Source organism: Malaclemys terrapin, chromosome 1 (assembly GCF_027887155.1).
Source record: "Malaclemys terrapin pileata isolate rMalTer1 chromosome 1, rMalTer1.hap1, whole genome shotgun sequence".
In the NCBI taxonomy this organism is placed as follows: Eukaryota; Metazoa; Chordata; order Testudines; family Emydidae; genus Malaclemys; species Malaclemys terrapin.
Genome location: NC_071505.1, coordinates 349,246,068 through 349,261,194, shown reverse-complemented (window position 1 = coordinate 349,261,194; position 15,127 = coordinate 349,246,068). Strand labels below are relative to the sequence as shown.

The window sequence follows — 15,127 nt, the reverse complement described above, 5'->3', positions numbered from 1 at the left end:
AATGTACTGGGCAGGTCCCAGGAATTTTGAACTCTCCTTCCTAAAAGGAAAAAGAACAGGAGACTAGTTGATATTTAACGAGACATTTTTCTGCTCTCAGTGGAAATCTAGAGACTCCCAGGAGTTCAAGGAAGATCAGCAAATACATAGTCTTGGATTTGCAGCAACAACAGAAAGATAGGCATTGCCAGACTGGATCAGACCTGCAGTCCATCGAGCCCAGTATCCAGTGGCCAACTCCAGATGTTTCAGTGGACGGTGGAAGAAACCCTGCAATAGGCAGCTCTAAGGGAAAATTTTCCACTGGCACCCACTAGTTAGACATATTTTTGACATAAACCAGGAAGGTTTAGAGCCCTAACAAGACTTTTTAAAAAAAAAGTCTCACTACTGTAATTGGAATGTCCATATAATTAGCCCGTCACTCTTTGAATTCTGTTAAGCTCGTGACCCCTGTGATATCTTTTGACTGTGAGTTCCACAGCCTATTTGAGCACTGTGTGATTTTACAATTGAGACCCTCATACACACACCCTTTCTGGCCCTCCACTTCTGTGTCTGGCCCTTTGTATCATGGCATGTGGGTAAAAGCATGGCAACTGCATGGTGAAAATGGTATTTATGTGTCCTACATTCAAGCTATTTATAAATGTGTTTCATTGCCTCATTACACACACACACACACACACACACACACACACACACACACACAAAATATAATTTTCTCCTCTCCTGAGAGTTTAAATGATGCCACTGCCCCTTTGTCATTTTGGGGGATAAATTCTTAGGGCCGGGTGTTTAATTCAATAACAGTGACTTCAACAGCATTACTTTAGATTTACATGTGTACATTCAATCAGAACAAGGCTCTATTAACTTTCCCTTTACCAAATGTCCCAGGTGATACACTCTGACCCCCAGGAATCCTTTCAAGAGAAACTGAAATGTTTTGCCTGCCCAGCATTGACTGAATTCAGCAAGTTTTATAATCCACACGCTTCTTTTCATCCTCACAGGACCTAAATCCTCTCCCAATGCAATGGTCTGTAGATATCTGGCAAGTTACAAGCTAACATAAACAGTTACTTCAGCTAAGCGGGGGAGGGGTTGGTGTCACAAATGAGCGAATAGTGTAAATACTAGATTTGCACTAATATCCAACTGAATGTGCAAGTTACTTCAGCCATTCTTGTGTAAGAGGTGATGAGAATAAATTACATACAATCAATATTACAGGGCCCTTTCCTGCACCTCAGCTCTATTTGCTGAAACACAGACTAGTGATTCTGGTCTCTCCTGAATTTTTGGCGTGTCTTGCACTGGTATTGCAGTGGGATTGTGTTCATGACTCTGAATATAAGTTTTACAAACAGTTTCTGGGGATAGAATCATACAACTGTTCAAAGAAAAAAGAGTTAATAGCACAAACCCATTACAAACAGTTTGTGGAGTATTTCTGATATACTTTCTAAAGCTTAAGCCATTAAGTAGTAAAGTTACCACTGCTCCTTCCTGTAGAGATTCCAACAACTCTGCTGCTGGCTTTCAATATACATGCATCTCATGAACGTTTGGTTTGTAATTGTATTACAATGAAACATTTTGGCCTAACGAATCTTCTTTCAGAGAAGATTTCTCAGGTTAGAGTGGGACTTAAAAAGTAGCATATGTAAACAGGGTCTGAATGAACTCTCCTCTGACAGCTACCGGGAAGGGGGAGAGACTTGAGGAGCAAACTGTATTTACATAAACAACCATACTCTCCCTAGATATCAGTAGATAGAGAGGTGTTGCTCAAAGTGTTCAACTTTGACTGGTGTACAAATCCCTTAGTACTGAATCCAGGGGTAGTGAAATACTATTATTAATGTTAAGTATCAAAGGAGTAGCCGTGTTAGTCTGGATCTGTAAAAGCAGCAAAGAGTTCTGTGGCACCTTATAGACTAACAGACATATTGGAGCATGAGCTTTCGTGGGTGAATACCCACTTCTTCCGACGTTATTAATATTGTTGTCTTTATTGTATGAATAAAGGGGAGCAAAAGTGTGCTCAACCTGTCCCAAATGAGGTGGTCACCTTCAGCTGAAAGTATCTTATTAAGCCAATGGCTCGAATGCCAGAGCCCTGTGAAGGTAAGAGGACTGGGGAAAGGTATCCCAGGCAGGAGTTGTGTGCTCTCTTTCAGGGTCCCCGGTATGGTTTAATCTGTTCCTACCCACCATTCAAAGATAGAGCTGAATAGACTCTATTGGGAGCCTTTTTTATTGTAAGTGCTGAAATGAGAGCTGAAATCACTGGTGGTGGAAAAGCATTTCTGCCCAGCCTTCTACAAACTTACAGTCACAAAAAGCTATCATTCACTAAGAGATAGACCTGCAGAGGTCACAGCAGAGAGGCAGGTGGCAGCAGAAGGTATCTGACAGTCAACTGACTAGAGTGGAGCAAGTGGCTGGTGGGGCAGCCAGCAGAGAGGAGCCATGGCCGGCGGGGTGGCCAGCCAGAACAAGTGATCAGATGGCAGGTGGGAGGTGAATGATGCACCTCTGAGCCCCAGGCCCTCACTGACCAAGGACAACCACAATGAGTGGGGTATGGGCACAGTAAAGGAACTTTAGTTTGTAGAACTCAAGAGCACGAAGCAGAAGACGTGTCCTGCTCACAGTTTTAGGATTATGAATCCTGCTTGTGGCACTTTCCCTAATTAATGTCGGGAGACTTCTCTCCTTTTATTAAAAGTTTCTTTTCTACACTCGGACTCTGTGATTGCGAGAGGGAAATATTGCCTCTCAGAGGTGCCCAGGAGTGGTGTGTAATTTTTCCTGGTTACTGGGTGAGAGCTCGGCCCTCTTCTTTGTTGTATTATTGAAAAGGAACCCCTAGATATTGAAACTGGCTCTGGTAGCTGCCGGCTATGTCTGGCAGAAGGGTTACATGTATGTCATGTGGATTTCTCCCGAACCTGAAAAGATCACAACATCTCACCCTTCAGTCAATTGCTTGTCAGCAAACAAAAGTCTAGCAGCTCCTCTGTCCCTGAGTTAATAGCTGACTGGTTCTCCTCAAGTTCTATCACTCTGTAGCCTCTATCCGGAGTGGTAACAGGCATTGGGATGTGTAGAAAACATTAATTACCTGGGCTCTAACTCTCTAATACATAGTAAACCCAGCACCTGTTTTTCAGGCATCATGCAGGTTTTCAGGAAGTGCATTAAAAGTCAAATGCAAGTGGAACTTCATTTCCCATATGAAAGTAGTCTATTTCTCTCTGACTGCCTGTGACCACTATTCATAAAATCCATAGCAAACGGGAAGGGTATTGGGACAGACATGGAGCTCAGCTGCCATAATGAATGTGTATGTTAAACCCAGCTCTTTGAATGTTTATGTTATGGCTATTTCGGGTTAACTATTAGCAAGTTTATGTTATGGTTGTATTGGGTGAAACCAGTTTTGCTCTTCTTAGTTTAACAGGAGGCTGCTGGAAAACAAGCAGCAAGGGAAGTAACAGCTCAAGAAAAGACATCGCTCAGTAACCACCCCTGGGAGATTGAGAGATGACACCGGAGCTACAAGCTGGGAAGAGCCTATTTCCGTCCTCTAGCCACATCACACAGCTTGTTTTGCCAGTGCTGGGAGTCTGTCCAGAGCTGGGGCAGCTGTTGTGAGAATCTCTTCAGACTGATAGGCACAGACAATGCTGGGGAAGTCATAAGGCCTTCGGCCTGCCTGGGTCCCCATCAGAGTGGGAAGGCTTGGGGTCAGAGACGTGTACAGACTGTTGTTTGAAAACCCTCTTATTCTCCCATATTACACTTTATTCCTGCTGTTCAGATTAAACAATATTCTGGTTTAAGAAGTCTGGCTGGTCACTCATCTCACCACTACTCACAGAATCCCAGAGAGAAGAAACACAGGTGCCAGACCCACTTGGACCAACTCAGCAAGCACAGCTGACCTGCAGTGTGCGGTACCCCAGGGCCCAGTCTGAGGGTGGGTGGATCGCAGAATTCCACCCCATGAGAGGGAAGGCTACGAGGCCTGACACCTGGCACTTGGACACCAGAGAGGGCGCAGAGATGTCGGTAGCCCTGAAACTCTGAGCGGTCTCTATAGGGCAGAAAGGCTGGAGCCCCCAGCCAGTCAGGAAACAGAAATATGCCTCATCGGACCTATTACCACAGAGCAACGGAGCTTTCAATTCCTGTGTAAACAATTAAGCCAGATAAAAAGACCTTTGAAAATGTATTTGCTGATTAAATTTCTAGAAGCAAATAAACCTGAGGTGATTTGGGAAGTAGTCACTGATATTCCATGGGGTCTCCTCTCGCTCAGCCCCTGGCCGGATCGGACCCAGAGCACACGGAAACTCTAGAAATGGGACCCCTTGAGAAATCCTCACACGGGCCATTGGGGTTTTAACACTCCGTGCTCGCTTTGAATATCAGGTTTCTGTGTAGATTGAATGACCCACCGTGGAGCATGGGCAGATGCAGGGGAGCTACCTAGCTACTTAGTGCTGCCTGCCCTCCAGCCCTGTCACTGAGTCACCCCGACAGCCCAGCTGAGTCCTCTGCCGCTGCACAGAACATCTGCCAATGGAAACAGCTCGCAGCCTTTCCCCTTCACTTCACATTTTAAGGATAGTGAGACCTGCCAACGTACCCAATTCCTGCTAGACGGGGAGCCGCTGACACCAGAGGTCTTCACCATAAAGGACAAGGAGTCATCGGAGAGATTGCACGGGCAGCAGGCAGTATCTGTTCAGCTAGCGAGGGAACTGCCTTTATGAAGTATCCCAGCACATTCCCTTGGGGGCCACTTGGCCATCAGGGAATCTCAAAGGCTTGGCTTAGTGTGCACCAGCTGTAACCTCGTCACAGCCAATGGCAAACTGCAGGAGGCCAAATCACAAGGGATGTGTGGTGATGCTTCCCAAATGGACTGCAGCACAAAACTTGCTGCAGGCTCTATTTCTGGAATCCGGGCTTGTCATCACTGTTCATGTGGTTCTGATTAGTGACATGGCTACCTTGTGGGCGGCCGAGTGGTAACGATGATGCTCTCAGAGCTGTGATCTTGCAGAAATAAAATATAATAATAATAATTTCTCCCTGAGGAATGAAAAGGAGGACCCAGGGATCCCCCAAGTTAGGCACAGATCTCAGTGATCCATTGGTAGCTAGGCCCACCCACCCACCATCTCTTTTCCTCCACAACTGCTCTAGGACCCTCTCCAGCTCCCTGCTAGCACAGGTTCATCAGAGATGTGCTACCAGGGCCTGTCACACTAGCCACTGCCCGCAGGATCTGCTGAAGGAGCATTGTACAGATGGGAGGGAGCTGCACAGAGATGGGAAGGCTGGTTAGAGTAGCAGATGGGCACAATACCCTAGCCGCAGACTGGTTGGGAAGGTTAGACATTTGTGTTTCCAGAGTGCAGCCATAGACTCGGTCAGTGAAACCTTAATTTACATTATGAGGAATAGGCAGATGAAAAGCCTCCAATTTCTCTTGGGGATCCAGGCAGCTGCAGCTGGGCAGCATTATGACTGAAAAGGAAACATTTTATTTGGGCCCAAAAAATTGTTGGGGGAATTCTGTTTTTCAGCCCATGTTTAGCTCAAACCATGAACGTCTGTGACTCCTGCTACAGGACCTCACCCCTAGGGGGCAGCACTCACCCATCTCAGCCTCCCACACTCAGCAGGCCTTGGACATCTGCTATGGTATCTACGCTAGCTCTATAACAGGGGATCCGCTGGAGAAGGCTTGTCTGCAGCAGCCCATCCATCAGTGGAACAATTTAAGAACATAAGAATGGTTATATAGTTTCAGAGTAATGGTCCATTTAGCCCAGATTCTGGTCTTTTGGCAGTGGACAGTGAGGATGCTGCAGAGGAAAAGAAGAAAACAGGGCATATATTAAGTGATCCTTTCCCTGTCGTCTGCACCCTGCTTCTGGCAGTCAAAGGTTTAGAGACACCCAGAGCATGGGGCTGCGTCTCTGACTATCTCAGCTGATAGCTATTTATGGACCTATCCTCCATGAACCTATCTGATTCTTTTTTGTACCCAGTTATACTTTTGGCCTTCACAACCTCCCTTGGCAATGTGTTCCACAGCTTGGCTGTGCGCTGTGTGAAAAAGCACTTTCTTTTGTTTATTTTAAACCTGCTGCCTATTAACTTCAGTAGGTGGCCCCTGGCTCTTATAAAGGGGTAAATATCACTTCCTTATTCACTTTTTCCACACCACTGTTGATTTCATAGACCTCTATCATATCCTCCTTTAGTCGTCTCTTTTTCAAGATGAACATCCAAGTCTTCTTAATCTGTCTTCATACAGAAGCTGTTCATACCCCTAAACATTTTTATTTCCCTTCTCTGTCATTTTTTCCAATTCAAATATATCTTTTTTTTTTTTTATATGGGGAAACCAGAAGTGCACACAGTATTGAAGTTGATATTCTCTGTCCTATTATCTATCACTTTCCGAATGCTTCCCAACATTCTGTTCCCTTTTTGACTGCCGTTGCACATTGAGTGCACGTTTTCAGAGAACTATCCACTATGACTCCAAGATCTCTTTCTTGAGTGGTAACAGCTAATTTTGATCCCATCATTTTGTATGTATCGTTGGGATTATGTTTTCCAGTGTGCACTACTTTGCATACTTAGCCCACAGGTAAGTGGGGAACATGGAGACCTGGGAGATGGGTCTGAAACAAGAGGGAGTATGGGCTATAATTGCAGAGAGAAAGGAGGGTCAGGGCAAAACTGGGAGGCAAGATCGAACCAGTATCTTAGATGCCTATATACAAATGCGAGAAGTATGGGTAATAAGCAGGAAGAACTGGAAGTGCTAATAAATAAATACAACTATGACATTGTTGGCATCACTTGGTGGGATAATACACATGATTGGAATGTTGGTGTGGATGGGTACAGCTTGCTCAGGAAGGATAGACAGGGGGAAAAGGGAGGAGGTGTTGCCTTATATATTAAAAATGTATACACTTGGACTGAGGTGGAGATGGACATATGAGACGGAAGTGTTGAAAGTCTCTGGGTTAGGCTAAAAGGGGAAAAAACAAGGGTGATGTCATGGTAGGGGTCTACTACAGGCCACCTAACCAGGTGGAAGAGGTGGATGAGGCTTTTTTTTAACAACTAACAAAATCATCCAAAGCCCAAGATTTGGTGGTGATGGGGGACTTCAACTATCCAAATATATTGTTGGGAAAATAACACAGCGGGGCACAGACTATCCAACAAATTCTTGTACTGCATTGGAGACAACTTTTTATTTCAGAAGGTTGAAAAAGCTACAAGGGGGGAAGCTGTTCTAGACTTCATTGAGAATTTGAAAGTAGAAGGCAGCTTGGGTGAAAGTGATCATGGAATCATAGAGTTTGCAATTCTAAGGAAGGGTAGAAGGGAGTACAGCAAAATAGAGACAATGGATTTCAGGAAGGTGGATTTTGGTAAGCTCAGACAGCTGATAGGTAAGGTCCCATGGGAATCAAGACTGAGGGGAAAAACAACGGAGAGTTGGCAGTTTTTCAAAGGGACACTATTAAGGGCCCAAAAGCAAGCTATTCCACTGGTTAGAAAAGATAGAAAATGTGGCAAAAGACCACCTTGGCTTAACCACGAGATCTTGCATGATCTAAAAAATAAAAAGGAGTCATTAAGTTCTTGGTTACACTTGCGAGTTACAGCGCTGTAAAGCCGCCCCCAGCGCTGTAACTCACTCCCCGTCCACACTGGCAAGGCATTTGCAGCGCTGTATCTCCGTGGTTGCAGTGCTGCATGTACTCCATGTCCCTGAGAGGAATAGCATGTATTGCGCTGCCGCTGCAGCGCTGCGGCATCAGTGTGGCCGCCCAATGCGCTGTGAATGGCCTCCAGAAGTATTCGGCAGTATCCCACAATGCCTGTTCTAGCCACTCTGGTCATCAGTTCAAACTCTACTGCCCTGGCCTCAGGTAACCAACCATGTGAACCACCCTTTACATTCCCTGGGAATTTTAAAAATCCCCTTCCTGTTTGCTCAGCCCGGCATGGCGTGGAGTGCTATCAGCGAATCTTTCCAGGTGACCATGCCTCCACGCGCCAAGCGAGCCCCAGCATGGAGCAATGGCGAGTTGCTGGACCTCATCAGTGTTTGGGGGGAGGAAGCTGTACAGTCCCAGCTGCGATCCAGCCGTAGGAATTATGATACCTTCAGGAAGGTATCAAAGGACATGATGGAAAGGGGCCATGACTGGGATGCCCTGCAGTGCAGGATCAAAGTGAAGGAGCTGCGGAGTGCCTACCGCAAAGCCCGTGACGCAAACAGCCACTTGGGTGCTCCCCCCGCGACCTGCCGATTCTACAAAGAGCTGGATGCAGTACTTGGGGTTAACCCCACTTCCACTCCGAGCACCACCATGGACACTTCAGAGCTGGTGGGGGGGGGGGAGGAGGAGGAGGAGGAAAACGGGAGTGATGGTGGTGGGCCGGATACACCTCAGCAGTTCAGGCTCCATTTCCCGCAGACAGATCGCACTGCACAGAAACCGTTGAAAGATGGCAACAAAGGTGGATGGAAACCGAGGGATTTCTGGGATGTGAAGCAATGCATCACGGGGCATTGGGACAGGACCCAGAATGCCCCACACCCACGCCCCCTTCCCACAATCCATGGTTCCAGAATGGGAAGAGATGCTCTGTGGGATAGCTGCCAATAATGCACCGCTCTCAATAGCGCTGAAATTGCCGCAAATGTGGCCACAACAGTGCGCTGGGCAGATTGCAGCGCTTTCCCTACTCAGCTGCATGAAGTCAGGTTTAACTCACAGCGCTGTACATCTGCAAGTGTAGCCAAGGCCATAAAAAATGGAAACTAGGACAGATTACAAAGGATGAATATAAGCAAACAACACAGGAATGCAGGGGCAAGATTAGAAAGTCAAAGGCACAAAATGAGCTCAAACTAGCTAGAGGAATAAAGGGAAACAAGAAGACTTTTTATCAATACATTAGAAGCAAGAGGAAGACCAAAAACAGGGTAGGCCCACTGCTCAGTGAAGAGGGAGAAACAGTAACAGGAAACTTGGAAATGGCAGAGATGCTTAATGACTTCTTTGTTTCAGTCTTCCCCGAGAAGTCTGAAGGAATGCCTAACATAGTGAATACTAATGGGAAGGGGGTAGGTTTAGCAGATAAAATAAAAAAAAGAACAAGTTAAAAATCACTTAGAAAAGTTAGATGCCTGCAAGTCACCAGGGCCTGATGAAATGCATCCTAGAATACTCAAGGAGTTAATAGAGGAGGTATCTGAGCCTCTAGCTATTATCTCTGGAAAATCATGGGAGACGGGAGAGATTCCAGAAGACTGGAAAAGGGCAAATATAGTGCCCATCTACAAAAAGGGAAATAAAAACAACCCAGGAAAATACAGACAAGTTAGTTTAACTTCTGTGCCAGGGAAGATAATGGAGCAAGTAATTAAGGAAATCATCTGCAAATACTTGGAAGATAGTAAATTGATAGGGAATAGCCAGCATCGATTTGTGAAGAACAAATTGTGTCAAACCAATCTGATAACTTTCTTTGATAGGATAACGAGCCTTGTGGATAAGGGTGAAGCTGTGGATGTGGTATACCTAGACTTTAGTAAGGCATTTGATACGGTCTTGCATAATATTCTTATCGATAAACTAGGCAAATACATTTAGATGGGGCTACTATAAGGTGGGTGCATAACTGGCCGGATAACCATACTCAGAGAGTTGTTATTAATGGTTCCCAATCCTGCTGGAAAGGCATAAAAAGTGGGGTTCCACAGGGGTCTGTTTTGGGACCGGCTCTGTTCAATATCTTCATTAATGACTTAGATATTGGCATAGAAAGTACGCTTATTAAGTCTGCGGATGACACCAAACTGGGAGGGATTGCAACTGCTTTGGAGGACAGGGTCATAATTCAAAATGATCTGGACAAATTGGAGAAATGGTCTGAGCTAAACAGGATGAAGTTTAATAAAGACATATGCAAAGTGCTCCACTTAGGAAGGAAAAATCAGTTTCACACATACAGAATGGGAAGAGACTGTCTAGGAAGGAGTACGGCAGAAAGGGATCTAGGGATTATAAGCAAACATGATTCTGGGATGCATTAACAGGTGTGCTGTGAGCAAGACACAAGAAGTCATTCTTCCGCTCTACTCTACGCTGGTTAGGCCTCAACTGGAGTATTGTGTCCAGTTCTGGACACCGCATTTCAAGAAAGATGTGGAGAAATTGGAGAGGGTCCAGAGAAGAGCAACAAGAATGATTAAAGGTCTTGAGAACATGACCTATAAAGGAAGGCTGAAAGAACTGGGTTTGTTTAGTTTAAAAAAGAGAAGACTGAGAGGGGACATGATAGCAGTTTTCAGGTATCTAAAAGGGTGTCATAAGGAGGAGGGAGAAAACTTGTTCACCTTAACCTCTAAGGGTAGAACAAGAAGCAATGGGCTTAAACTGCAGCAAGGGAGGTTTAGGTTGGACATTAGGAAAAAGTTCCTAACTGTCAGGGTGGTTAAACACTGGAATCCGGAGGTTGTGGAATCTCCATCTCTGGAGATATTTAAGAGTAGGTTAGATAAATGTCTATCAGGGATGGTCTAGACAATATTTGGTCCTGCCACGAGGGCAGGGGACTGGACTCGACGACCTCTCGAGGTCCCTTCCAGTCCTAGAATCTATAAATCTATGAATTTATCAAATCTGAATTTCATCTGCCATTTTGTTGCCCAGTCACCCAGTTTTGGGAGATCCCTTTCTAACTCTTTTTAATCTGATTTGAACTTATGTATATTGAGTAGTTTTGTATCATCTGCAAATGTTGCCACCTCACTGTTTCCCCTTTTTCAAGATCATTTATGAATATCATGACCTGGTGTGTCGGGGAACCCTCACTGGAAATGCCAAGGTCAGGGCACGCTGCAAAAGGGAGAGCAGATGCTCCCAAGACCAGCAGGTAACACTAAAGTTAAACTCCCCAACCAGTCAGAAACTGTGCTTCTGATCCCTCACACTGGTTATCAAGATGCAAAAAAGAAATCACACAGCCCCCTTTATTGCATTCCAGTCTCTGGCTTCCAATCAGCACCTAGGTCCAGAACAGTGGCAAGTTATTTAAAAACTCTGAACATATACAAAAATGTTCGTCTGACCCCAAAAGGTCAGCCATGTCACCAGGTCATTATAGGTTTGGATCTTACCCAAAATACCACGCTGCCAGCCAATCCTTTGGTGTGTAAAACTAAAGGTTTATTTTAAAGAAAAAAGAAAGTACAAGAAGAGAGATGTTGAAATGCTGAAATGCTGAAACAGCCACATACATTCAAAGTCTTCAAAGTTAGTCAGGTTCCTAGCAGTACTGGTGAGTTTGCTGGCTTGAAAGTCCCGCTGGAACACATCCACAGCTTGGATGGGTCACTCAGTCCTTTATTCAGAACTTCATTTGTAGAAAGGTTAATCCAGAGGTAAGAAGCAGGAATGAAGACAAGAAACAAGAGTGAAGACAAAATGGAGAAGATGCCGCTGCCTTTTATAGTCTTTTGCCATGCAGCCTGGGCTTCCTTTGTTCCCAACACAAACTGCCCAGCACATGGCCTGGAAGCCTTAGAGTTCTGTCCATAGGTTTGGCCCTGCATGCCCTGCCGAGTAATAAGGTGTATCCCTTGCCTTCTCTCAATGGGTCAATTGTATAGACAATGTCTCTTGACGGGTCATCAAGCAGTCTAGGCAGTGCTAATGCCAATCTCTCTGGGAGTGTCACCCAGATGCACAGCAGAGACATACCAAACCTATAACTTACAATGCAGAGGTGATATGAACACATATATGAGATGATCGTATCTGGCTAATTATAACATTTCTGCAGATACCTTACACGGCAGATCTGTCACAACTCATTGCAATTTTAAAATACTAGTATTTATAATATCCTAAAGTGCCCCCCCCAAAAAATCCATACTTTGTCTCCAATATGTTGAACAGCACTGGTCTCAGTACAGACCCCTGGGGGACACCACTATTTACCCCTCTCCAGTCTGAAAACTGACCATTTATTCCTACGTTTGTTTCCTATCTTTTAACCAGTTAGTGATCCATGGGAGGACTTGGTTCAGGCTTGATGCGACCCCCGCTGCTTCTCTTTCCCTGAGGCTCTATCCCCTAGGCAGCCTGGAGCCAGGTCCAAGAGCTGTCCTAGGAGCCCAGGCTGCTGTGGGGAACCCCAGACTCACCAGATTCTTTGGGTTCTACATTCAGGGGGGCGGGGATATAGTTTGGGGGTGACTCTTGGGACCCCAGCCCCCGGCCAGGTCACGTGGAGGATCTGGGGCTCCTCACAGTGGCGCTGGGTCCCTGGGCAGCTCTTACCATGACCCGGCTCTGGCTTCTACCATGGAGAGGGGGGTGGAGCCTCGAGGGAAGAGGAGGAGGAGTGGCTGGGGCAACAAATAGGAACAAGAGGGGTAGTGGCAGGGTCACCCAGGGGATGGAGCTCCTGCATATGTCCCACTTTTGCCTTTTGAAAAGATGGTCACCTACAGTGAATGGGCTGGGAGCTCGCTGTGCCTCTGTGGGGGAGCTGAGGATTGTTTCCACCCCTTTGCAAGCCGCTCGGGAAGCACAGACTGAGGGGCTGGGGCGGGAACCTGGGCCTCAGTCTCTTGCCAGGACTCCTGTGTGTCAGACCTTAACTCATACACACAGCCCTGCCCTGCCTCAGTGGGCAGTGGGCTGAGCAGGTGTGCTGTGTGCAGAGCCATCAACAGGGGTGGGGAGCTGCCTAAATGGCTTCTCCTGGCGCTCTGGCATTAATCACGTTTCTGACAAGACACAGTCAAAATGATCTTGTTGAGGGCGTAGGGGAAGGATGGCTGTCTGTGTAGCTTGAATAGCCCCTGTCCACAGCTGGTGCAGACCCCATAGACAGGGCCGGTGCAAGGAAGTTTCGCGCCCTAGGCAAAACTTCCACCTTGAGCCCCCCCGACCTGAGGCAGCTTTCTGCCCCCCCCCTCCGCCATGAGGCGCCCCCTCCATGGCACCTCCCCGCCTCTGCCCTGAGGTGCCCCTCTCCGCGGCAGCTCCCCCCCCCACCAGCCATGCGGCAGCTCCCCACCCCAGCTCAACTCTGCTCCACCTCCTCCCCGATCACGCCGCCCCTGCTGTAATTCTCCTCCCCTCCCAGGCTTGTGGCGCCAAACAGCTGATTGGTGCCGCAAGCCTGGGAGGCGGGAGAAGTGGAGCAGCAATGGCGTGCTCGGGGAGGAGGCGGAGCAGAGGTGAGCTTGGGTGGGGAGCCCTGCGGCCACCCCGTGGCAGCTCCCTACCCCACCGGCCTGGGGAGCCGTGAGGCAGTTCCCCACCCCAGCTCACCTCTGCTCCGCCTCCTCCCCGAGCACGCCATCCCCGCTCTAATTCTCCTCCCCTCCCAGGCTTGCGGTGCCAAATATCTGATTGGTGCTGCAAGCCTGGGAGGTGGGAGAAGTGGAGCGGTGACCACGCACTCGGGCAGAGGAACTCTGAGCCGAACATGTCAGCGTGCTGCTGGCAGTCCAGCAACGCTGTAAAAAAAAATTGGGGGCACCACTTTTTGGCACCCCCAAATCATGGCACCCTAGGCAACCGCCTAGTTTGCCTTAATGGTAGCACTGGCCCTGCCCATGGGTCACGCAGCACCCAGAGCACACAGGAAGGGCCAGGACAGCAACAGCAGAACAGCTCTGCAGCTTTTTTTATGCCCTGGGGATGTTTAGCCAGAGACGGGACAGGGACATGCCAGGTGTAATGGGAAATAGCATCCACATCCCTTCTCTTTATTGACTGTCTCAAGAGAAATTCGGAGGTTGGAGCAGCCACCGACACAGCTCCTTATAGGCCAATATCTCACCAGTCCCCTGGCTCTCCATGAACACAGTCACATTGTAAATGCTGCTACCTGCCTTGGTCTCCTTCCCCCAGTTCACTGTCCTCCCTCACCAGCCCCTCTCCCATTGCTCCAGGCCTTGGACCATGTGAAAACCTCTCTCTACAATGAGGAGATCAGTAGCTCATGTCGTCTCAGATGTAAGGGTGCAGGATGGAATAGGAGGCCCGTGTTTTTTGTCCCCCATGTCACCAGCACTGGAGCTGGGTGATGAACTGAACTTTTACTTGATGAACACCCTGATGATCCTCGCACGAAGGTGTTTGCTTTTCACGCTGTATACAATTGGGTTCATCAGGGGTGGGACCAGCAGGGAGATGTAGCTCAGGATAATAGGAAGCAAGGGGGAAGAGCTATTTGCAAATCTGTGTATCACAGACAGGCTGAAGTCTGGTATGTAGAAAAGCAGGACAGCGCAGAGGTGGGAGACGCAGGTGTTCAGGGCCCTCAGGCACTCTTCCTGGGACACGACACTAAGCACTGTTTTGAGGATCATCACATAAGAGAGGAAGATGAGCAGCGAGTCCAACCCCATCGTTAAGAGTTTAGCAAACAAGCCATAGATGCTGTTGACTGTGATGTTTGAACAAGCCATCTTCATGACCTCCTGGTACAGGCAGTAGGTATGGGAGAGAACATTGGCTCGACAGTATTGGAACCGTTTCAGGAGAAAGGGGAGTGGGAATATTACGGCCGCCCCTCTTAGCACACACACCAGTCCCATCTTTGCTATTCTCGGCAGGGTTAAGATGGAAGCGTATCTCAGTGGGTTACAGATTGCAATGAAGCGGTAAAAGGCCATCAACAAGAGGATGGAGGATTCAGTGCACTGAAGCAAGGGGATGAAGAAGAGCTGGGCTAAACAGCCATCAAGGCTGATCTCCCTAGAGTTAAACAAGTATATGCCCAGTATCGTTGGCATGGTGGCTATCGATATACCAATGTCTGTGACTGCCAACATTGAAAGGAAAATGAACATGGGCTCATGGAGGCTTGGATCTGTTTTTATAATGAGCAGAATGACTGAATTTCCTACTATCGAAATAACATACATTAAGCAGAAGGAGATAGAGATCCAGAGATGGACGTCTTCCTGCCCAGGTATCCCAGTGAGGAGGAACACGGCAGACTTTAATTTGGTGTCATTGACAGCTGACAT

At 47.3% G+C, this 15,127-nt stretch overlaps 1 protein-coding gene across 1 annotated transcript; it reads right to left on the bottom strand.

Moving 5' to 3' along the window:
- Window positions 1-14,191: 14,191 nt before the first annotated feature.
- Window positions 14,192-15,127, bottom strand: LOC128832724 (olfactory receptor 51G2-like). Its single transcript, XM_054020309.1, has one exon. It carries the CDS (start codon window positions 15,125-15,127, stop codon window positions 14,192-14,194), a length of 936 nt encoding a protein of 311 aa, XP_053876284.1.